The sequence below is a fragment of the Typopeltis vanoorti genome, chromosome 8 (genome assembly GCF_054136105.1).
Source record: "Typopeltis vanoorti isolate ZY-2024b chromosome 8, IOZ_Tvanoo_1.0, whole genome shotgun sequence".
In the NCBI taxonomy this organism is placed as follows: Eukaryota; Metazoa; Arthropoda; class Arachnida; order Uropygi; family Thelyphonidae; genus Typopeltis; species Typopeltis vanoorti.
The window spans coordinates 4232952-4259609 of record NC_143556.1 but is presented as its reverse complement, the minus strand read 5'-3'; the positions used below and the strand labels follow the sequence as shown (position 1 = coordinate 4259609).

At 36.4% G+C, this 26658-nt stretch overlaps 1 protein-coding gene across 3 annotated transcripts in view; it reads right to left on the bottom strand.

Moving 5' to 3' along the window:
- The window catches only part of LOC150103689 (DNA repair protein SWI5 homolog), a 90946-nt gene that overhangs the window by 7036 nt on the left and 57252 nt on the right, over window positions 1–26658 (bottom strand). For all 3 annotated transcript variants that reach the window (XM_090397029.1, XM_090397027.1, XM_090397026.1), the window contains exon 4: window positions 11114–11208. In XM_090397029.1, the coding sequence (XP_090253155.1) occupies window positions 11114–11208 (95 nt within the window). The remainder of the gene's footprint in view (window positions 1–11113; window positions 11209–26658) is intronic.

The window sequence follows — 26658 nt, the reverse complement described above, 5'->3', positions numbered from 1 at the left end:
CATAACCAGAAATTGTTGTTAATGCAAGGAGTGTTAAGGATTTTAAGATTCAGTATGATAAATATGTTGTCAGTTGCACCCGCAATGAGTCTGCTGACTCCATGGAGGTGCAATAATAATAATAACAATAATAATATACTGCAGTTTTATTGACTTCAAACAAGCATTTGATTCTATTGACAAGAACAAAATAATAAACATTTTAAAACTCGATGTTCGATTCAGAACTACAAACCTTTATTACGAATTATTATAAAGATATCAAAGAAACTGTCAAATTTGATAAAATAAAAAGAGACAAATTCAAAGTAGAAAAAAGAGTCATGCAGGGTTGATACTCTCACCAAATTTATTTATTATTTATCTCAATAAGAAGCAACAATGGAAAAGAAATGGGACTAGCAGAAGAACTGGATAAGCAGATCAACATAATAGGTGTGGATAAAACAATGAAGACAAAAACAGATGAGATCTTTCTAAGCGACAAATATAAAATTTTATATTCAGGAAATAACAATCAGGGAAAAGAAGGAGTGGCTATAGTATTCAACACTAAATATGAGGATGATAATCTTGAATGGTAGGCAATATCAAGTAAAGTGATTGGGCAAATGTCATAATGCGGAACTGAACAATGAGACTTATTTGTACCTATGGTCCCACAGAAAGCCATACTAAGGAAGAATGGAGGAATTTTTCAAGGCAGCTGACACAATGAAAAAGGAAAAGTTAGTCCTTGTTGGAGATCTAAACAGCCGAGTGGGAAATGATTTCCAAACATGTAGAAATGTGTACTGGGTTTCAATGTCTAACTCACCCATCTTATTTTGCCAGACCTGGCTTTATCTGACTATTTCTTATTCCCAAATTTAAAGAAACACTTGAAACGAACAAAATTTACCACAGAAAATGAAGTCATATCTGCAGCTGAGGACTGGTTTGTGCAACAAGGGAAAGACTTGTTTCTCAGAGGATTGCAAATGATGCAACAGTCATAACAAGTGTATAACACTTTGTGGGGAATATGTAGAATAATATGTAAGTTCCATGGTTCTACCTCAATTCCTTCATGGGGATTATCACAACTTCTCAGCATATCCTCGTATGCTCACTCTCATTTGACAGCATAAGAGTGGTTTGTTTATCTTGGGAGGTGGCTAAATATGTGGAATTGTCAGTTAAGAAGAGGTATATGAGGCATTACAGAGCTGATAATTAGAAAAAACTGAGAAGACTATCTGGAGTAGTGTAATGCCATGGCACATAAGAAACTGCAGGAGTTGGATGTGTATGGTGCAGAGGAAATGGTAAAGGGTGTTTGAAGGAAGTAGTAGTACTAGAAGTAGCAGATTGCATATATAGAATCAGGAAGTTCAATCAAGGGAAAATAAATTAATGAGTAGAATAATTAAGCAGGTGATGCAAAAAAATAAAAATAAAATAAAAAAAACGTGAAGGGAATTTTAAAGAGAAAGGAAAGGTAAACAGCAAACAAATGAGAATGTCAAATCAGAGGTACAAAAGGAAATTAGTTTTGCAACTCAAAAGTAATCACGAAGAATTCTTTCTATATGTGGTAAGCAAAAAGGAAAATGACCACACTCGTTTTCTTCTTTTTGATTGTGAATAATTTTGATAAATGTTAATGGTAGGAAGGTGACTGAAGTACATGAAACCATTGAATTACTAAGTGATCACTTTGCAAAGATGTATTATCCTGGTGGACATATTGCAGTATTGTTACCATTATGATACTGTTAGAGATGTGACAAGATCTAATGTGGAAATATATGTAAGTGAACTAGAGGTGCACAGAATATTACATACCCTTGATGTATACAGCTATTGGAACAGTTGGTATATCATCTCACATATTATGAGGATGTGCTAAGTTATATTAGCAGCATCTTTGACCACACTGTTTAAGTTTCAGCTCTAGGTGAGTTCCAAGGAGTGGGAAAATGGGACAATAATTCTTTTGCATAAAGAAGACTCCAAACATTAGAGGAAGTAAATTTGTGACCAACCTGCATCTCAGGAATAGTGGTCAACATATTGGAGAAGTTAGTTAAGGACAATATTCAGTAATTATCCACCTATTACTGAATGGATATGAATAGAATATATATGGGAAGGGGGAAGCAATGGTTTGGGAAGGATAGGGTATGCCTCAGTAATTTATTCACTCTTGATTAAGTGTGAGTTGGATAAATGTGGTTATACAGTGATACTAGTGGACTGGACTTCACAAACACATTCATGGATACCACATGAAACTGTTACATAAATTGTGGAGTAAATTGGTGGGTGTGAAGCTGCTGATGCAGATAAGAGGATGGATGATGTATAGAATCACAGAATGGTTTGTGGAAAGTAGAAGTCCAAATGATATAGGAAATGATCTCAGGGGAAATATTAAATTCTATGTTGATGATGTAAAAATGGATAGAGCAATAGCTAATAAAGATGATGTAGAGATTTTCTTAAACTTAACACGTTCATTGCTAATCACACGATATCGCGTGATGCGAGTTCTCACCAAACGGCCGATCACGCATTATTGCGTGGACGTCGCTATCAAGTTTCTAAGCGGAATAGTATAGTGGCCACAGAGAAACGGCACGTAATATTTATATTGGCCACTAGGGAAGGGATCGACTTTCATGGAGTGGGGATGGCTGCCAGCCATTGTCTATTGTTTATGTTAGTCAGTGCGCACAGTGGCAGCGTTCGGACAAGGCGACGACGCGACGATTTTGTTTAGTTATTCGTTGATTTAGTGTGCTTGAAGTTTGGTTTTTATTTATTTTGGGTATTGTTTTTGGTTTGTTTTAGTAAGTTCCCTATAAATGTTGATTTTTGATAATTATTTTTTTCTATTTGTACGTTATTTTTAAAAATTCTACGTGATTATAGAAGACTGATAATTAAAGTTATAATTATCAGTCTTATATTTAAATGTTTTTTATTTGTAAAATATATAACTTATTTGACCGAATTACATATCACGCGATATCGCATAACAGATATTTAGAGTACATAAATCCTATGTACATAATAATAAAAGCATATAAATAATATATTTAACTTATTTTGAGCACAATAAAAACTAAATAAAAAAATTTAAAAAATTTGGGCACCTCACGAAATTCCAATTTTCAGCTTGGCAATGAATGTGGCAATGAACCTTTTCTCATTAAACTGTCTGCCAAACTAGAATGGCAGGCAGTTTAATGAGAAAAGGTTAGGGCTATGCATTTCGGGATAAAAGATTACCAGTTGTGAACTAAACTGATCAAAAACTGGGTGCAGGAAATTGAAGGAAGACATATTGCAAAAGTAGTTAAATAACTCATAGCATTACATGATTATTAAAGAACACACTGGCAAGCAAGATAAGGAGGTTATTATACCTCTTTATAAGACCCTGATTAGCCCATTGTGCATAGCTCTGGTCATCTGGATGTAAAAATTAGATGTAGCTTAAAAATATCAAAGCACTTTACATCATCGATTTTTTACATAGGTCAAGTCCCATGAGAACTGTAAATAACCTTGTTTGTTTCTATGTATATTTTGCAAAATATTAATGTAGCTAATCCTGTGGGAAGTGAATGTATTTACTGTTTTAATGTCAAAAAACAAAGGCAATGCTTTCCCAGGGGAACTTTGTATATATCAAAGAGTTCTGCTAGTTTTAGAGACAAGTTTCGGAGGAGAGCGGGTTAAACTTAAAAGAAGATAAAAGAGTTATGTTGAATTCTTCGGGATTTACTACCCTTAGTGCAAGGTTCGTTCCGAGATCACAGGATAAAAAGGGACTGAGCCAAGCATAAGGGGCTTCCCGGTTCCAGTCACCAGAGAGAGAGAGAGGGCTTCCAGATGTTGCCAAAGAAGGAAAGGCTTCCAGTTATCACCAGAAAGAGGAACAGATTCGGGAGTCCATAAGAGAGTCAGCTGGTGGCAATTACGGTCATTGGAGACGGCAGTTAGAGCTATTGGAAATGGCAGATAGAAAAGCCAGTCATCCAGGCCTTACAGCGAGCCCCAGCAGAGGAAATAAGGCAATGTAAATTACCCGAAGCAACTTCGCTCGGAAGATTTTCTTTTTGCCATGGGAGAACAACCTTTTGCCAGTCACAGTCCACAGCCCACTATTTTCCTGATGAAATATTACTGAAGCCAGACATTCCTGAGGAAGCTCAAGATCTGAGATGAAAGAAATGCCATAAGACTGTGATGAAAGGCTTTTGACTGAGTGTGTGATGCAGAGTTTTTTGTAAGTTCAAACCTTTTGTATATTCCCTCTCATAGTAGGTTATAGATGAACTTTTAAGAGATTGTTCAATAGTAATAAGTAGTGTCTTTAAGAAAATCAATTGGCATGTTGGAAGTTGATAAAAATTATAAAGATAACATAACAAAGAGTTAGCTAACCTCTTTGCAAGTAAACTAGAAGTTTAATAAGTTGAATTTGTAAGCAGAGAGTAAATAAGATTGTGAGTTAAAGAAGTTAATTAGTGTTAAAGTAAAACGGTTCTAATTTATGCTAAGGATTTTATAAATGGATAGAGAAAGCAATCTACCTATTGTATAATTCATGTATAATTTGTAAATAAACGTGATTTTATTATTTGTTAAAAGAGTGATGCCTGATCTTTTATTTTACAACTGCACTGTTCTTAAATAAATCGGACTTGTGAGCGGGAAATAAAGTAAATATTGATAAAAGAAACTTTGCTCGTGAGAGAGAGGGAAATCAACCAGAAGTTTTATTTAGTCTTATGCCAATTAAATGATATATTGGTGGAGCAGTCTGCAAATAAATTTCCAGTATTCATAGGCATTCGGCTAGTAATTACAGAAGGTGGAAAAACATAGTACGCAGTAGAGCAAGTGAGAAAGGTTAAGAGAGAAAAAGCGCATTAGAATAAAGATAGAAAGAATTAGGAATAGAATAAAGATAAAGATTTTAAGAATAACGATATATAAAGTATAGAGAAAAGAAATTTTAAATAATAGCAATAAACAGCATATTATTGCATGGATGAGAGCAGGTGGCATATAGAATTCTCATTATGAAGATAAGTTGAAGACTGTTTAGTCACAGAAATTGGTTGAGAGGTAGAAGAGGGGAGGTAGGGAAGAAGAGAACTAGGAGTCATTTCCTGGATATTCCTGGATCAAGCTTGGTTAGCAAGGGTGTAGAGTATGAAGATGACATTTCAGTTTGGAGATTTGTGAATAAGTGGAACGGGTTGATAGAGTCTGTCCTGCATCTACAATGAACTCCAATTCAGTAACTTTGAATGAAATTGATGCAGCCCTCAAACCAACCAAATCAGCTAAAGCTCCTGGCAGTGAAGGCATATTCCCTGATATCTTCTTACTCATCTTAGCCTAAGAGCAAAAATCTGGCTATCTGATTTCTTTTCCTCAATAACAAATAATCAATCCAATCCAACCTCAATCCAAAAAATCATTGATGAAAATGGAAATCTCAGAATTCTAAGAAATAACCTTTCATTTGGAAGAAAGAATATTATAGTTCTTGAAGACCAAAATGAAGAAAATTATTTATCCAACAAAAAATCACAGAAGCAAAAAATTTCTGCATGAATCTGTATAAAAGTGAAGATAGAAAGAAAATTTCAGAATCAACAGAAAAAATAGATTATGACAATACCTCTGATATATCTCCATTAGAAATCTTTGAAATTGAAAAAGTTTAAAAAAATGAAAAACAACAGAGATGTGGGGAGGATTGTTTAATAATAGAGATGATTAAAGAATTGAAAATCCTCTTCATTAGATGCATCAAAAAAGGAGAAATACCCCAAATATGGAATAATGCAAACATTATTTTACTGCATAAAAAAGGAAGTAAATTAAAACTAGAAACTACAACCTATTAGTTTGTTATCCCACATTTATAAGCTTTTCACTAGAATTATAACCAATAGATTAGAAACAAGACTTGATTCAATATAACCCTCTGAACAAGCTGGGTTCAGAAAGAACTTAGTACAATAGATAAGCCTGCTTATTGAAAAATGTAATGAATACAACCTTCCTCTTCATATGGCCTTCATCGATTTTAAAAAAGCTTTTGATTGCATAAAAATATCATCAATAATGGAAGCTCTTAGAGCCTGTGTAGCTCAGTGGATGTGGCGTTTGCACACCACCGCTTTGGCCGCACGAAGGAAGTCTTGGTTTCGAGTCTAGTCGGTGACTAGAGGAAATTTTTCTAAGCCTTTTTTCGACTGGTTCCCGAGTTAGTCGATCTCTGGCACGGGCAAGCAGGTTTTTCCTCCCGGAAACTCGGGTTTTTCGTCCTGTAAACTCAAGAAAATCGACCGTAGAACCCACATTATTTCAGACATTAAATATATTTGTGTTAGGGTTAGTGACCACGAGATGGCGGCACATTTGAGCTGTCTCTCTTCACTGAGTACCGCTTAATTAGTGATAGCCTTGGGCCATCTGTCTCTGATTGGGTACCAGTGGAGATTGAACTGCCCACTCAGTCTCCAAAACGTTAGATAGGGCTAAATGGCCTCGCCTACTCCCGTATACGGGAATAAAAAGGCGTTAGCTGATTTTTTTTTTTTTATGGAAGCTCTTAGAGATTATGGCATTGAAAAACTATTTATTAACATAATAAAATATATTTATGGAAATGCTACATCAAATATCATTCTTAATGAAATAATCATAAAATTTCACATAAATCAAGGAATAAGGCAAGGAGACACCATTTCTTCCAAACTCTTCACATTAATACTGGAATATATGATGTGTAATTTAGAATGGTCCAATAAAGGAGTCGATATGAATGGAATTAAATAACTTAAGATTTGCTGATGATATTATTATTATTACAATATGAAAGATTTAAAAGAAATGATAGAAGATCTAATAACTAAATCACTAGAAATTGGATTAGACATTAATTCTGAGAAAACCAAAATAATGACAAACCAAAAAGGATACGATGAAAGACACAACATTATAAAGAAATAGAAATAGTAGATGAGTATGTATACTTAGGAAAATTGTTAACAATGAAGAAACAAGGAGTCGTGGAGGAAGTGAAAAGAACAGTAATGGGATGGGCAGCTTTTGGAAAATTGAAGAGATTTTTAAACAGCAAAATAAAACTCGAGAACAGAGCAAGACTGCTTGACCAATGTGCATTGCCTGTTATGATATACAGAGCAGAAACCTGGCCAATCAAAAAGGAAATAACAAATAAAATGCAAAAAATAGAAAGAAGAATGGAAAGATGTCTGCTAAACATAAGACTCAGAGATAAAATCAGAAATGAAGAAATAAGTGCTAAACCAAAATTTTTAGCTATTGAAGAAAACATACTTCGAAAGAAATGGACGGGATACATTGCAAGACTCAAGGACAATAGATGGACAAAAGTTTTATTGGAGCGGCAGCCATATGAAGGGAAAAAATCAGTTGGAAGACCTGAAAGAAGATGGTCAGATGATATAAGAAAAAACAATTGGTACTCTTTGGCACCAAGAAGTTCAGGATAGAAACAGATGGAGAGAATTGGGAGAAACTTATAGCCAGAAGTAGCTATAAAAAGAGTTAAAAGAAGAAGAAATAACAAATAATGAATGACTCCCAAAACTTTGGCATGAATCAAAGATAGCCTTGCCAAAACCTAGCAAGTCAACTGACGACAATAATAAAAACTGCCCTATGGCATTGCTCTGCACTCATCACATGATTTTTGAAATGATTATCCTCTCTAAGATTTCTCAAAAAATAGAAGCCATCATACCCCATGAACAGGTTGCATTTACACCTGACAGAGACCAGGTCCTGGTCATCAAAACTTACACAGAAGCTGGATACAAAAGGGTTTAAAAAGAGGTACTATCTTCATAGACCTAACATAAGCCTACAACCACTGTATGAAAGAAAGGCTTACTGTATAAAATAGCCAAACTAGTAAAAAATTGTTAAAAAAAAACTCAACAACAAAAAAATCCAACCACAAAAAACATAAAAAATCCAACCAAACCTACACATCATTTCTTACCAAAAAAAAAAAAAAAAATTGACATCGACTTCACCAACATCAGTTGTCTAAACAGCAATATAAACAATGTGTGCTACCACCTACTGTCATCTAAACCAGAAGTACTTTTCTATCAGATCTCCAAATGGCAATTCAACTGTCCAAATTACACATTACAGATCTTTTCGCCACAAGGGCGGCACTTGTGCAATCATCAGAAATGACATACCATGACAGAAACCACAAATCCTTGATCCCCACTGTTTGATCTCCTCTGGCTCAAAATTTCTCTACCAAACCAACCTGTCCTTTTTCATATGCTCTCTCTATCACTCTCCAAACTCCATCAACCACTCTGACCTCTTCAACTATCTCTGTTTAAAGCACAACTTTCTGCAATCAAAATACCCTAATAGTGAGTTGGGGACATCAATGCCCACAATTTACATAGGCTTTCCAACCTAGTTTCAGCAACCTAGCAGGTAGGGGATGCTGAGGTGTTTGTCATCAGCAATAACCTATCTCAGATCATTAATTTTCCTGCCAAAATACCTGACAACCCCCCCCCTCCAATTTGCCAACATACTTGACCTGGAGCTCCCCCTCCAGGTATACTGTGGTGGTTGGTTCTCCTCTTGGTAACTCGGACCACAACCTCATACAAGTCTCTTTGTCACCGAACAACCTTCACCCACCAGTTCAGAGTCTTGTGTCACTACAAGGCACTACAAGGATGCCAACTGGAAGGACCTCCATAACTTCTATTCTTCCTTTCCATGGTCTGACTACTGCTTCATTTCTTCTGATCCAAACACCTGCTCAGACCGAATAACTGAACTCATTCTCACAGGAGTGAAGACTCTTATCACTCACTCCACACTAATTCTCGCCCATCATCCAAGCCTTGGTTCTCAAAAATATGTGCCAAAGCTATAAAAGAAAAACCTCTGCTTACCATGAATGTCTCAAGACCAAAATCCAGCTGCCCACTCTGCCTACACTATGGTTCACAACTGTTGTAAAAGAATCATCACAAAGTGTCCAAGTGAGACTTTGAAAGGGCCAAATGCTTCAAACTCTCCTCCCCCTCCTCCTGCCCAAATGGCAGTCCCACCTTCTGGTCCCTTGCCAAGGCCATTGGGTGCAACTTTTGCCCACCCAGGTTTCCACTATTTTCGTATCTGGATGGTACTGTACTTACCTCTCTCAAAGACAAGGCCAAATTACTGGCATCACTCTTCACTTCAAATTCCTGAACTGATGATCCTGAGCAAAATTCCCTCCACACTACCAAGAACGGCTCCCTTCATGTCGCACGTAGTCTTGCAGCAAAAAGAAATCTGAAGAATCCGCAATACCTGAACACAAACAAGGCATCTGGTCCTGATGGTATTGCACTTATTGTGTTAAAAAATTGTGCTCTAGAACTAACACCTATCCTGAATCGCCTCTTCAATCTATCCTATTCACCTGGCATCTACTTTACAACATGGAAGCAGGTCCACATCCATCCCATCCCAAACAAAGGTGATAAAAGTCAACCAAGGAATTACCATACAGTTGCTCTCACTTCTGTTCTCTATAAAATGATGGAGAAGATCATCAACAACTAATTCTTGAACCACCTAGAGATATACCAACTAATCAGTGACCAGCAGTATGGATTCTGTCACTTACGATCTACAGCTGATTTTCTTGCTTTCACCACCCAACTCTGGACTCAAGCCATCTAGAAATTTGGAGAAACTCACATGGTTGCCCTCAACATTTCGAAGGCATTCGATTGGGTTTGGCACACTGCAACTGGATCACAAACTTTCTCACTGGTTGCTCACTATGTGTCATGGTGGACAGTTTACTCTCCTCAGATTTCCCCACCAATGCAGGGGGAATCCTAGAGTTCTGTTCTTTCACCCACTCTCTTCCTTTTGTATATGAATGACCTGCTCTCTCAGACTTCTGATCCTATCCATAGCTTTTCTCATGACAATATGCTCCACTCCTCCTTTTCTTTCGACAAACTTGTTAGTGCTTAAGTATTAGAATCCTCAAGATCTACCACAACCAGGGACCTGAACTTAGATCTCCTACCTATATCCCCACTGGGATACAGGTAGGAGACTTCAGTGCCAAAACTCTCTGAAATGACATTCTGTTTCTGATTCTTTTCTGATTCTGTTTGATCTCTTGCAAGAAAGAGCTCACATCCCTCTCCCTTACCTTCAGTAATACTGAGATATCCAAACACGATCAGATTTCCCTTCTTGGAGTGACTTGCACCTCCGATCTTTCCTGGAGCAACCATATTTCAACTATAGCTTCTGCGGTTGCCAAAAAAACATGGTGTACTTTTTTTCACACAAGACACTACTTCACACCTTCACAGTTGCTAACTCTATACAAAGCCCAAATCCACTCAGTCATGAAATATTGCTCCCATATTTGGGGCGATGCACCAAAATCCTCCATAAGATTGCTCGATTCTATTCAGAAGAGGAATTCAGATTCTAAACAAATTTTTCAAAATCTTTACTATCATTCCAAAGATAATGACTGACCCAGTCTGCACACTGCTGAATCTCTTTGGTAATCCCTTACCTTTGTGTAACAGGACTAATGTTACCTTTTTCAATTCCTCTGAGAGACTTATGTTTGGACTGAGACTGAATAACCAGATGAAAGGTTTTATCAATTAGCCTACATGTCAGTCCTTCACAACTCAATCATTATGACAGCATCAAGATTTGGCAATATCTCTTGTAGATCCTGTTTGTAATACTTCTGGTCCTTCATCTGTTCTCAATGCCACATTATGGAAGACAGGCCCGGTTTTTATCATTAGGCGAACCTAGGCAATCGCCTAAAGGCGATTATTTATTTTTATAAATATCCACATGTGTAGGTGTACATGTGCTTGTGAGTCTGACAAAATATATAGAGAGAGACAATGTATGCGAGAGCCTAAATTTGCTTTGCCTAGGGGCATCGGATACTCTCGGACCGGCCCTGACGGAAGATATTCAATTTTAATAAAAAAATAGGAACTGAAGATTCATTAGTTATACCTACCTATTCTGCCCATGACAGTTTGTGCAACATCCTTCACTTCATTATACTCATGCAATTTATCTATATGCCACTTCAGTTCTTCTTCTTGATAACCTCTGTCATTGATTTAAACAATTAAAGAAGTATAATTATCAATATATAAGAAACAAGACAATTTCAAATAATAACATTTAATAATATTAAATTTAAATTATGCGTTATGCTTATGTCAATATTTTCATGTATATTCTTTGAACCTCACAAGTATGAATTCATATTTCATGATGAATGTCCAATTTTATTCCCACATTATGAAAGCTACAATTCATCTTAGATGCTACTTAAAATAATCTGAGTAAATGAGATTAATCTCCATAATCCCCATAGCTGTCATATTTTTATTCAATAAAAATATGATAATAGATAAGTAGGAGTTATCGTTACATTGACAACAAAGGAGAAAATAAAATTATGTAAGAACTGCAGAGAAATATTGTTTTGCATGTTCCAGGTAAACATGTTTCAGAATATTCACCTTTATGAAATCAACTGCAAATAGTTTAAAGAATAGAGCACATTTCATCCTAAACAAAGCACATCATTTCACCTACTCACTCTCTCTCTCCACATTACAAGAAGAGCCATTAACACATGGAAAAAGCAAGCATACAGACACCTCGTAGACCATGAAAGGCTAAATTATACTTACCAAGAAATTATATGCTTGTTTAATCCTGTTTCTAAGTGTATGTCATGAAGATATTTTTGCATGCCAAATGCCTCATGATCAGGCTACTTGTATTCACATTAATTGCCTTAATATCCTATAATTCAAAGTACACTTCCTTTCAGAAGTGAATAATGCTATGCATTTAGAGAATTTCACTACCTAGACTAGTTCGACTATTACTGAAGTCTCATAAGTGGGAGCGAGACCCAGGAAGATACCAAGGAGACCTCAATAACGGTTGAAGCCTGTCTGGGTAATGATTCTCTCTTAATGCATAGCATTATGGACTAAAAAAAGAAGTGTGCTTTGTGTTATGGGATACTATGGCAATTGATGTGAAGTCATCAACCTCTGTCTGTCTCTCTCTGTATATGTGTGTGTTCATGAAGAGAGAGAAACTAGTTTCTCTCTTCACGAGTGTTCCTACCCAGGAAGTCCTCAATCATCTCAAGAGCAAATTATCCACGAAATTCTTTTTACTTTCTCACTGTGTAAATTCAGGATACTTCAAATTTGAGGACAAGATCTTCAAACAGAACTCAGGATTAGCTATGGATCTAGTCCACTAAGTCCACTCTCACCGGTACTTGCTAATATATTTCTTGAAGACTTTGAAGAAAAGACAATTAATTCCTCAACACTTAAACCCAAAATCTGGTACCGTTTTATAGATGATGTTTTCCTCATTTAGGAACACGGTTTAAACAACCTCAATATTTTTCTAGATTATCTTAACTTTCATCAGAAAATTAAATTCACCTATGAATTAGAATCCAACAACTGTCTTGCTTTTTTGGACATAAAACTTACAAGATGCTCTGAAAACATCAAAATCTCAATTTTTAGAAAGCCCACACACACCGACAGATACCTTCATGCTTCCTCCCATCACTACTCTCTGCAGAAATTTGTATATCATTTCAACCTTGGCACATCGAGCCAGATTTTTATTAACAGACGAAACAGAGATTAAAAATGAACTTAATTTACTAAAAAGGACTTTCTTAATAATGGCTTCACTCTTAAGAACATTGAAAAATTTATCTCCCACCATCATTTACCTACTATTGAAGATTCTTCTTCCCCAAGAGCATATATATCTTTGCCATACACCAGCTCCCTCTCTCTCTCTCTCAAACTGGCAAAAATTCTTAAGAAGTTCAACATTAAAACTAATTTCACTACATTGCCTAAACTTCGTTCCATACTTAGTAGACCTAAAGTAAAACATCTCCCTCTTCAGTATCCAGGAGTTTACAAGATCATTTTTAAATGTGGCAAACCACTAAGGTCAGACTGCTAAATCTGTGCTTTTACGTATTGAAGAACACAAAAGAGACATTTCTTACAACAGAACCAGGGCCAGTGCTCTCTCTCTAGCCACGTTCTCTTCTCTATCAACTCAGATGAAGGCCGCCAACATCTCATAGGCTGGTTTCAAATATCCAATATACATACTTGTTATGATGAACTCGAGAGAAGGATACTGGAATCTAAAGAAATATCCCTTGATTCAATCCATATGAATAACAGCATCGGCTACAATTTATCTGATGTGTGCACATCTCTACTGTCCGATATTGGCGCACTCGCGATAGCTCACACACGTAGCTTACTTCGATTGGAATTTCAGCACGTATTCTTTTTTAAACTGTACTTCAGTTTTTTACATTAGATCTGCTGTTGTTATTTTACAATTTCTGTTATTTTTTATATAATTCTCTGTATTGGACAACTGAGGAAGTTGATTTTTTCAACGAAACTAGTAGTGTCTCACGATTAAACCTTATTCTTTTTTAATCTCAGTGTTATAGTAATTTAACCCATATTAATATTCATATATATTCATATATATATATATACCCAATTCTCCATTTACATGGTAAACTGGTTCCAGAAAAAAAACATATAAATGAAAGCCATATAAAAAATAATACAGTGCATACGAAAAAATAGAAACATGGTTGCAGATGAAAGCACGATATGAACAATAAGTTATTTTCAAATGAAACATATGAAAATCATTGAATAAAACTCTATTTAATTTTAATGGAATATTTTGTATTTTAAATACTTATTTAAAGTATATACATATGTATCTTTCTTAAAGAAAATAGTGTGTCACTAATAAAACAGAAATTCTAAAAGGCCCAAATACACCAGTGCTTATGGTTATTGTTAAATTTTATTCGCTGTTGCTTTCTGACAGTAGCCACATTCTTTTGTGTGAGACTTGAATTAAATCACTTCCATCACTTTGGCAGTCTTGTTCATACTGCAATGCCGAAACATTTACTTCAGCAAAAGGAACTAAATTAGTATTAATTTTCAATAATTCTGAAAGTTGATTTTTCTTTTTTTTTTAACGAGCTCTGTAATTAATCATTGATATTTTCTGTTTTGACTAGATTTTGTATAATTCTTCATATCACACCATACATGACTTCAGTTCATGCTTAAACTGTTCAGCTTGTTCAATAATTGGATCATGTGTAAGAAAATGACTTTGCAATTTACTAGCCATTTGAAGCCCTTCTTTAATTAATCCCTCTCTAATTAATCATCACTAACTGCCTTGTCAATATCAGCAGACGAAAAATCATCAAATCCTTCTCCACTAACTGCATGTGCTAATCTGATGATAATCTGAACAAAACATTGATGGAACCATTCATTAAAGATTTTTTTTTGTAATCCAACCTTTTTTTGTTTACCTTCCAGTGAACTGGTAACGTGTTAAAATCCACAACTTTCATTGCCTGCAGTCTTAGGGATCGATTAATGAGCAATGGTTTTAATATATATGATCTCCTGAAGCACTGCTTCAAAAATAATAGTCATATGATCTTTAGCCTGCTTTAAAACCACCAACACTTTTTTGTGATTTCGCTACATAAGTTCTACTTGGCATTTTTTCCCCAAAAAAGGCCGGTTTCATCTGCATTCCAAACTTGATCAGGAGTGTAGCCACCATTTTCAATAATTTTGAACAGTTCTGAAAGAAATTCCCTAGCTACTGGCTCACTGCAGATGTGGCTTATCCTTTTATTTGTACATTATGAAGTGCATATCTTTAGAGAAATTTTGTAAGCCAACCTGTGCTTACAGAAAAATCACAATTGTTATTTGATGTTGTTGGCTCTTTTTCCTGAATCTGTGTGTACAATCGTAATGCTTTCTGTTTGATGACATTTCTGTCTAAAGTTATTCCTTTTTGAGAGCAATCTTCTATCCACATCATAGGGTGATTTTCCATATTCACTTTTATGTCTCTCGTATACGTGATGACTTGGCACCTAATTTTGTTCCATAAAGAACAGATTTTTCTAATGGATTCTTCATTTTTCTTAATTGTTCTCATGATAGCTTCGTTCAATCCAAAATATTTCCCTAAGGATGTTGAACCTCCTCCAGCTGCTAAACGATCTAAAATTTGGATCTTAGTTTCTAAAGAAATAGCTTTTCTTTTCTTCTTCGTCTAAGTGATTTATCTGACATCATGATTAAAGGGGTAATGTTACGAAAATACCTGAAAATAATCAATCATTAATTTTACTAATTTGATTTTATGCGAACAAAACTTGAAAATTTAATATACCTGTATAAATCTTATAGTATAACTGTATAACATGTCATCATCATCATCAAATTCCTGACTTGTATACCCTCAAGGGGTGTACAGGATATGATAGTACTACATGAAAAATTTACATCATTACTAACTTCCTATCTACAATTTTCCTCCAAATCAGTCTGTTACTTGTCAAGACTCCAACAATATCAGATCTTATATTTCTTTCGCCTAAGGCATTTTGTACCATATCAATCCACCTTTATCTTGGTCTTCCTCTGGGTCGTTTTCCTGCCAACCTGGGCAGAGAACACTTGTTTGGCTAATCTTAATTCGCCCATTCTGTTTAAGTGACCATACCATCTGAGAATAGCTCTGCTAATGTATTCCTGGATGCTGACAATGACAGGTTCTTTCCTAATATCCTCGTTTTTAATATGATATTGCCATTGATGCCATATGTTCACGCTTCTAATCTTTCTCAGGAGTCTCATATCTGCGGTCTCTAGTCTTTGGTCAAGTGTTTTATTTCTGACCCAGCTCTCAGATCCATAGGTTAAAGCTGGTGTGAACACTGTCTTGCATACAGCTAATTTAGTGTTCCAACTAATTTCTCTCTTATTCCATCTGAATTTATTCAATTGACTGCCTGCCATACCAGATTTGTTGACTCTGTTGTCTATTTCCATATTTAATTTACCATCTTCACTAAAAATCGTGATTAAGTAGATAAAATGTTTTACTTGTTCCATAGGTTCCCCGTTCACAACACACTTGACATTTTCAACAATTCTATGTATATTCATTGTCTTTGTCTTTTTAATGCTGACCTTCATACCATATCTATTACAACAGTTATTCAATTTAGTCAGGGAATCTTGCAAACTTGTAGTGGATTTATTTAGAAGTATAACATCATCCGCATAAAGCAAAGAGTTGACATTAACATCTCCAATTCTGATATCATGTTTAATACCAATTTCCTTCGTAATGTCATCCATATAGATAATGAATAACAGAGGGGATAATGTACATCCTTGTCTCAAACCAGATTTAACATTAAGCCATCTTCCTGTACTTCCTTCAATTCTAACTGTTGACTTACAACTCAAATAAAGACTAAGTATTGCTTGATATAATGCCCCATTGACACCATATAACTGCAGCATATTGAATAGCTTCTCTCTTGGAACCTTGTCATATGCCTTTTCCAGATCGACCAAACTTAAATACAGATCTTTGTTATATTCCCATGCTTTCCCAAATATTTGTCATAAAGTGAAGATCTGATCCTGACAGCCTCTATTTGGCCTGAATCCAGCATGTTCTTCACCAAGCTTTTCTTTCACAATTCTTTTCAACTGTTTCTCAAGTATACTTGGGAAACAAGTATACTAAGTCACTAGTGGAGTGCCTCAGGGATCTGTTTTACGGCCATTACTATTTAACTTGTATATTAATGATATTGGCGAAGATTTGAATGGAGATATTCAGTTGTTTGCAGATGATGCAAAGTTGGGACGAACCATAAAGAGTAGTGAAGATGTTGTGGCCTTGCAAGAAGACTTGAATAAATTGAGTGATTGGGCAAGCAAATGGGGATGCGAGTTCAATGTTGCAAAATGTAAGGTTTTAAAATTTGGAAAACAAAGATGGGATGCAGAATTTATGCTTGGTGAGAATATATTGTTGGAAGTAGAGGAAATAAGAGATCTGGGAGTGATAGTGGATAAGGATCTAAAATTTAGGGGACACATCACCAAAATTGTGAAGACAACACAAAGACTTCTGGGAATGATGAGGAGGACACTGACGTGTAGAAGTAGGGAGATTCTTGTTCCATTGTATAAGGCTTTCATTAGGCCACACATGGATATTGTGCCCAGATTTGGTCACCTGGTTTTCAGAAGGATGAAGAGATGTTGGAAAGGGTCCAAAGGCGACTGACTAAGGTAGTTTCGTACCTCTGGAATGTCGAGTATGAGGAAAGATTGAAAAGATGTAATTTGCAGAGTCTAGTGGAGAGAAGGAAGAGGGGAGATATGATAGAGACCTACAAGTTGGTAAGGGGTTGTTATAGGATCAATGGTGGAGAAGTTCTACAGAGAATAGTGGGAGATCAGGGGAGAACCAGAGGTCATACCTGGAAACTGTATAAAGAGGGTGTGAGTAGGGGAGTGAGAGGCAGGTTTTTTTCGTGCAGAGTTGTGAATGATTGGAATGCCTTGCCTGAGAGTGTGGTGTCTGCAAGGAGTTTGAATGTGTTTAAGGCCCGGTATGATGAGATGTGTGTGAGATAAAAGGACCTCCTAGATGAGTCTTTGACTCCATGAGGTGTTGTTTAATAATAATAATAATAATAATACTTGCATAGATCTTGCCAGGAACACTCAGTAGGGAAATACCTCTGTAATTCTCACATTCAGTTTTATTTCCCTTTTTATATATGGGTACTATTAGAGCTCTACTCCAATCATCAGGAATTCGTCCCTCTATCCAGGCTCTCTGAACTATGCAGTGCAGCCACCGTTAGACTTTTATACCACCATACTTCAGCATTTCTGGTCGAATATCATCTACTCCTGCTGCCTTTCCACATTTTAAGCCTTTGATGGCTTTTTCTACTTCAAGTATGGATATGTATTACTGACTGTATGCCTGTTGGATGTTTTTTATCTCTGGGCTATCACTGCTTGTTTCATTTAGCAATTTTTCAAAGTAATTACTCCATACTTCAAGGATATTTTTTCCTCGTGTTTTCATGTCATCTTTATCATCTCTAACTCCTTTTACAGCACTCTTTCCTCCATTTCTAAGCTTCTTCAACAACTTCCAGAATATCTTACCACCTTCTTGATATTTATTTTCTATGTTCTTGCCAAAGTCCTCCCATGACTTTTGTTTAGCTTTCTGATATTTTCCTCTGTATTCTCTAAGAGCAAAAGCTGACTTATTTGCCAGCAACTTTTGATATGCTTTCTTCTTTTCCTTCACTGCATCTTTAACTGCCTGTGTCCACCATGGAGTTCTGATTTTTATATCCTTGCAGACAACCTCACCACATGCATCTCTGGCTGAATCAATCAGGGTTTTCTTCAAGGCTTGCCACTGAATCTCCAAGGTTTGGTTCCTGTTCTCAAACTCTTTTATTTTTTCTTCAATAATCTTTGTGTATTTTAGTCTACAGTTCACATCTAAGAGCTGCTCAACTTTTATTCACTTTAAAACTTTCTTACATGTTATTCTCTTCAATATGAAATTCGATTTTATCCTGCTCAAGACTAAATAGTGATCGCTTCCAATTTCAAATCCTCTGTACACTCTAGTGTCCTGCACCAGGGAGAAAACATCACTATCAACAACAACATATTCAATGAGACTTTTCTTATTCCTTGCCTCTTCTCTCCATGTGAATTTGTGCACATTTTTATGTTGGAACATTGTGTTAGTAATACCCAGTCCATGTCCTCAGCAGAAATCCAACAGGTATTTGCCATTATTATTAGCTTTGCTCTTTTCTCCAAATTTTCCAAAAATATTTTAGTATGTCTGACAACATTCCCTACTCTGCTATTTAGATCCTCAACAAGGACCAACTTTTCCTTTTTCATTGTGTCAGTTGCTTTCTCTGAAGCATCAAAAAATTCCTCCACTTCTACCTTAGTAGAACCTTCTGTGGGACCATAGGCACAAATAAGTCTCAATGTCCAGTTTCCCATTCTCATATTTGCCCACATCACTCTACTTGAGACTGACTGTCATTCAAGAAGATTAGCCTCGTATTTTGTGTTGAATACTATGGCTACTCCTTCTTTTCCTTGATTGTCATTTCCTGAATATAACATTTTGTATTTATTGCTCAGAAAGATCTCACCAGTTTTTGTCTTTTTTGTTTCAGTCACCCCTATTATGTTGATGTGGTACTTATCTAATTCTTCAGCTAGCTCCATTTCTTTGCCATTCAGGCTTCTTATATTGATAGTACCGATCTTTAACTCCGGTGATGTTGAGTTGGAGTGTGCTTTCAGATTAACATGTACAGTACATAAATACCATTCTAGGAAATGATAATTATAATGGAAATATCCTTTTTAACAGAACTGAATCCAAACAGAAATTTTAAAACATAAGCACCATTTGAACAATGTTAAATCAAAATATACCATGCAAAAAGAGAACTGTTTTTGTTTTCTAAATTATTTTATTTTGAAATCATGAAAAAAAAAGCCCTGTAAAAAGATAATTAGCTGTACACACACACACACACACACACATTTTTTTTTCTTTTTTTTTGAAACAGACTAAATGACTATAAGCAAGAGATAAAAATAGGTAGGAGTTAGATGGATTATAAAGAAAAGAGGTGATCAGCTATGCCCATGAGCAGTATACAGCACAGGCAAAAACTTCAAAATTTAACACATACCTGTATAACTCTTATAGTATAACTGTATAACCTGTATAGTACATAAGTATCATCTAGGAAATGATAATTATAATGGAAATACACTTTTTAACAGAACTGAATCCAAACAGAAATTTTAAAACATAAGCACCGTTTGAACAATGTTAAATCACAGTATCAATCAAGAAGGGTGACTGGTGGTAAGGAAGGCTAAAGATGATTATGAGAGAAAGCTACCTGACAAGGCCAAAAGAAACCCTAAGGAGTTCTTTTGTAATATGGAAAGTAAAAGGAGGAATGACTTCAAAAATTGCTGGGTGATGGGAGTAAACAAAACCAAACCAAACAGTTGAATTACTGAGTGAGCATTTTACAGGGGGGGGGGTGCCATCATGATGGTGACATTGCAATGCCAGATATGACATTGACTAATAGGAGAATAGAGGTTGAAGAAATGGAGCCTCTTAAAATATTGCAGAACCTCAATACGAACACAGCCATGGGATTAGATGGCATATTGGCCATCTAATCCCATGTTTATTAATAGAATGTGCAAGGGAATATTCTATTAATAAACTGCCACCAGTTTATTAATAGAATGTGCAATAGAATTATCAGCTCCTCTGGTCAAGCTGTTTAATTTAAGTCTCAGCAGTGGAAAGGTGCCATTGGAGTAGAAAGAAGGCAAAATAATCCCATTACATAAAGGAGTCTCCGAGACAGAAGTAGAAAATTATAGGCAAATCAGCATATTAGGAGTGGTGTTTAAGGTATTGGAGAAATTGATGAAAGGCAGAATTCAGGACTGGGTAGATAGGAATATGATACTCTATAAGGGACAACATGATTTTGTGAAGGTTAGGTCTTGCCTTAGTAATTTGCTTACTTTGTATAATCAAGTGACAATAGAGCTGGATAAGGTAAATGGCCACTCAGTGATATTGCTAGACTTTGCAAAAGCATTTGACAAGATTCCACATAGAACACTATTACATAAATTGGAGCAGACCAATTCTATCTTTCAATTCTTGGTGTATATAGAGTTTCCTGTTCCTGCAAGTTGGCCTACTATGGACAAACAGAAAGATCAGCCACCATCTGTATGAGAGAACACAAAAAAAATACAATACATCTGCAGTCATAACTGTAGTCAACTGGTCCTTGCAAACCATGCTTTAGAAATGGCTCATAAAATCAATTGGAAAAGAGGCCACCATGTTCTATCACAGTAAATTTAGAAGAGAAAGACTATTTTTATAATCTGCTGCTGCTCTCAAAATTCAACCTAATTTGAATAAATATGGTTACATACAACTTCTCAAAATATGAGGAAACTAATACTTCAAGATCCCAGTTTACATTCTAGGTTGCCAACAGATGTCCATAGAGGGCATCCCTAATATTTCATTTAGGCTTATGTTTTGTTAATTTAAAATCCAGTGAAATATAAGCAAGTTAATAAATATCTTTGCATGATTTATTGTTTCTGGTGTTATGATACTATGAAAAAGAAATGAATAACATCCAACACCTAAACCTATCTACAAGACTGATGCAATCTATTTACTCCCCCACCTTTTATTAGATCTCGCATACCTGTGGTCTCTAGTCTTTACTTAAGTTTTATTTATAACCTAACTCTGAGATCCATAAGTTAAACTGGGTTCAAACACTGATTATATAGTTCTAGTTTAGTGTTTTGATTATGTTATCTCCTATTCCATATAAATTAATTTTTTTAGATTTTCAATTTTTTTCTTTTTACATCATTTCTACATGCATAAGAGACTGTGAAGACTATAGCAAATCAATGCCATGTGTCGGGAGGAGTAAAGAGAAAAGTAATCTGTTCATATTCTTTTTGAAGAGGTGGAGATTGTACTTCATGGAATAATACTTCAGGAAGAAGGCTGTTCTCAGGTTCAGTGAAGCAGCAATTCAAACGTAAAAGGACACTGAGCAGCTCAATAACAAGGACAATGACAATAACATGAGCTATCTCTCATGTTATTGTAGGATTAGCAGAAATGGGAGCATGATGTATGTCAGCTCTGTTGAACAATATCAATGAAAATATCTGTAGAAAAGACACAACATGGATATATATATATATATATATATATATATACAGGGTGTTCGGGATAAATTTGACATATTTATAATTAATTATATTTTTCCGTAAGTTACATGTATTAACACACACTTCTCTTCATCTAAAAGTTTGGACCCTTCTTCATTCATATACAAGATGTCAGAAAGGATGGATAGCTGGAACCCACCTGAATCATGGAAGAGAATAACTTGTATCATGATGATTCGTGCCCGCCATCAAAATAAGGATATTACGACTGCTGCCCAATGCTCCCTGAATACAGTAAAAACAATCAGGCATGAACTAGAGACTTGCAATGGTGACTACGAGGATGTAGCAAGAAGAAAGATCCCTAGCAGACGATCTGATTGCGTTCGTACAGCAGAATTCCTCGCAAATCTGCAGGAACAGGTGTTGAAGAACCCTGGCATTGGAATTCGGGCTTTGTTCGTGGAGTTGCTAACTGTAGTCAAGCCCTGGATAACAAGGGTAGCCAATGGTAGGCCGTATGTATGGCAGCAGGATTCGGCCCCTTGCCACACCTCTGGGAAAAGTCAAAAATGGTTGTCTGAAAATTTCTACGACTTCACCAGTCCAAATGTTTGGCCTCCAAACTCCCCAGACCTTAACCCCATGGATTATTTTGTATGGGGCGCAGTTGAAAAAGACACCAATCGCACTTCCAGTAATACAAAAGCCCAGTTAATGGATAAAATTAAAACAGTTTTTGCGGCCCTTCCCAGGGAGACTGTAGCATCAGCTTGTTCGAGGTTCCGAAGCAGAATTGAAGCTGTGATCGATGCTAATGGTGGTTATTTTGAGTAAATCTTGTTGATAGTATTGTAATTAACTCTGCCTGTAATGTTTTTTTGTCAATTCATTAAATTTAATAGATACAAAGAAGATTTTCTTTTTCCTTACGAAACTGTCAAATTTATCCCGAACACCCTGTATATAGAGCCTCCGTAGCTCATCAGTAAGTATAGACAAAGCCCTTTGGTCAGAAAGACCTAGGTTCAATTCCCGTCGGTGATGTGAGGAACCTTTATCTGGTTTCTTTCGATGAAAGGTCAGTTAGCTGGTCTCATATGGAGGTAGAGTTTTTTTTTTCACCCAGAAACCCAGGTTTTCCATTCACCAGAACAGACAAACCAGCGCCGTGAACATATCTATAGACATAGGACACACCGGGAGGCATAAAGCTAACCACCTCATCTCACAAAGCTAACCACCTTGACTGTCCTTAGCCCTTGGAAGGGCTAAGGACAGCTCTGTAACAGGCCACTAGGCCTAATATGTAAAAAAGGAAGAAGAATAAATTATTATTATCATTATCCAGGCCTCCATGGAGTCAAAAGACTCATCGTGGGAGGTCATTTTTATCAAACACAAAGTTTATCATACCACTCTTGAACCCATTGACCGTTCCCGCTCCAACCACTCTCTCAGGCAATGCATTCCAAGGTTCAACCATCCTCCATGCAAAGAAACCACTCCTCATCCTCTTGCACACAGCCTCCTTTCATAACTTCCAGGGATGGCCCTTGTCATCGCTCCTTCCCATCGTTCCATCAAGTGAAAGAACTCTCCAATGTCTACCCTATAACTGCCTCTCAACAGTTTAAAAGTCTCAATCATATCACCTCTCCTCCTTCTATCCACCAAACGCTGCAGTCCACATTCCTTCAGCCGATCCTCATAACTATCATTGTACAGTCCTGAAACCATCTTTGTTATCAGCCTTTGTACCCTTTCCACAGTCAATTTATGCCCTTCAAATCCTGGGGACCAAATCTGAGAATAATAGTCTAAGTGTGGTCTGAACAGAGTCTTATGTAATGGAATGATAACTCTTTTACCTCTGCAGGTCAGCGTCCTTTTCAGTATTGCAGCAATCCTTTGAGTTACCCTCACCACCTTTGCAATATGCTTCCTGAATTTCAGTTTTCGATCAATCATCGCCCCCAGATCTCTTGTCTCTTCTACCTCCTCCAGTCGAGTATGCATCCTCCCATCGATGGATCCGAAACCTCAAGACTTTACATTTTGCTGCATTGAACCGACACCCCCATTCATTTGCTTAGTTTATCTGTCTAGTTTATTCAAATTCACTTGCAGGGCTGCCACATCTTCACTATTACTGATAACCCTTCCCAGCTTCACATTATCCACAAACAGCTGAGTGTCCCCTTGCAATCCATTGACAATATCATTGATATAAAGGTTGAACAATACAGGTCCCAGTACTGAGCCCTGTGGAACCCCACTTGTAACCTTCTGCTACCTTGATATTGCCCCACCATACACAACTCTCTGATACCTATCAGTCAGCCAATCCTGAATCCATCAGACTAACTCGATATTTAAACCCATGTGCTGCAACTTAAATATTAGTTTATCACGTGGCACTCTGTCAGAAGCCTTTGCAAAATCCAAGAAAATGGCAGTATATGCCTTTCTCTCATCTACTGCTGTTGTAACTTTATTATAAAAGGCTGGCATATTAATAAGAGCTGGCATATTGTTAAGAGAGCCCCTTAACAAATCCATATTGACTCTCACAGATAACATTACCATCATCTGCCCAATGCTGTATACGGTACCATGCTAATTTCTCCAAGATCTTATCAACTACTGATGACACACAAACTGGCCTATAATTAGACACTTCCAGTCTGCTACCACCCTTATGCAGCGGCACTATCTTACCTTCCTTCCATTCCCTGGGTGCCTTTCCCAAGCCAGACTTTTATTGAAAAGCCAGGTCAATGGAGCTCAGTTCTTTAGCACATTCTCTCAAAACCTGTGGTGAAATACCATACAGCCCAACAGCTTTACTGGTATCCAGAGTACTCAGTATTTGGAACACACTCTCCTCTTGCACCTCTAAACCTGACCTATCCCTAGTATTAAAACCTCCTCCAGTATGAAATACTCCAATAAAGTGCTCACTGAACAACTCCACTACGTCCTCTGCATCAGTCACTCTTTCCCATTTTTGTCCCACAATGTCATTCTTCCACAATAGTGTCTCCACCTACTGGCCACATAGCTAAAAAATTCCCTAGGATTTTCTTTGTATCTTAGTGCCAATCTCTTCTCATCTTCCAGTTTTGCCTTCCTCACCATTCTGGTCACTCTCCTGGCCTGCGTCTTATATTCTTCGTGTATCTGTCCTCCACCCCTCTCCTTATATCTCTTCCATAATCTCTTTTTCAACTGCAGTTCCTGTTTGATATCATGTGTCATCCACTTCACACCAAATTGTGTCCACTTCTTCAGCTGCGGAATACAACTTACTACTACTGCTAACAAATATTCTTTCACAATTTCCCAAGCACTAATGATATCTTGGCCTTCTAATTCTGTCCTCCATAGAACTGTCCCTAGTTGATACCTAAGACTATTATAATCACCCACCTTATAAATTCACATATGTTCCCTTTTCTTTGATACACCTTCATGTCTGTTCATCTTCCAAGTCAAAACCACATGGTCACTCTCTCCAACTGGTGGGAGAGATGTCATCTCACTTATTATCAGCTCTTCTGATGCTATGACCAGATCCAAAACTCTTGAACATCTTGTTCTCTCTATTACATGCTGCTGCTGAAGACATTTGTCTCTCAAGAATTCGAGAAATTCTATCCTCTTCTTACTACTTGCATTTTCCTCTTCCCAGCTTATACTGCTGTAGTTAAAATCATCCATAACAATCATTCTTCTTGCACTTGCCAAGTTCAACTGCCTAAACATCTCCTGGTCTCCACCCTCTGTGCTCCCTGGTTTATAGCAACACCCCACTAAATATCCTGTCTTGGCCACTTCTACTTCACACCATATGCTTTCAAAACTATTTGTGTCACTGCCTTCCAAAGTCTCCACTCTTAGAGGACATAAGTTATCACTTATCATAAGCAGTACTCCATCACCACATTTTCCTTTCCTATCCGGCCAAAATATACAGGGCTCCAGAAATAAAACTTAAATCTACTAGCCACAAAAAAATTTTACTCCGAAGATTCCAGTCTACTTTTTATAAATATTGTTAAGAAGTGATTTTTTTAAAAAAAAATTAATTTTATGACTGATGAAAAAACAAAGTAATGCATTCTTTATTTTTTACTACACATTACACGTAATTATACAGATATGTCCTTTCTTTTAATGTGGCTTTAATATGTATGCCACAACACAGCTCATTTACATAAGTGCTTCATATGGCCTCCAGTGTGTCTTTCCTTGGTTCAAAATACAACTTATCAACTGCTTTATCTGGAACAAAATTCTTCAAAGAAGGGCCAATCATATGTATCATCAATAAGTCTTTCAGGTTGGAGAGATGAATTGATTACTTCAACTTTACTTTATTAAATTCATTTAACTAAAACCTGGCTCACACTATGACATACTTGCTGCCATAATGGCTAGTATTTTGAGCAGTTTTGAGAAAAATAAAAACCTGTTATTAACATTTATTGTTGTTCTTGTATGTTTAAATGCTTCCCTAAAATTTGAACTCATACCACTCTTTCACCAAATTTGTTGAAACTGTTTCTTCATTATCATCAAAATATTTCCTGAAATGTTTACTCAAAATCTTTCAGGTCTTCAGGCCAGGAAAATGTAGCAAATAGTGAGAGAGCTTTGGCAATTTCTGATTCATGTTTTTTGTTTTTTTTTCATTGAATCTTTTTATCAAATACATTATTCCTTCATCAATTAGTTTTTTTAGTTCAACATTTAAATAGCTCCCTGCACACATTAC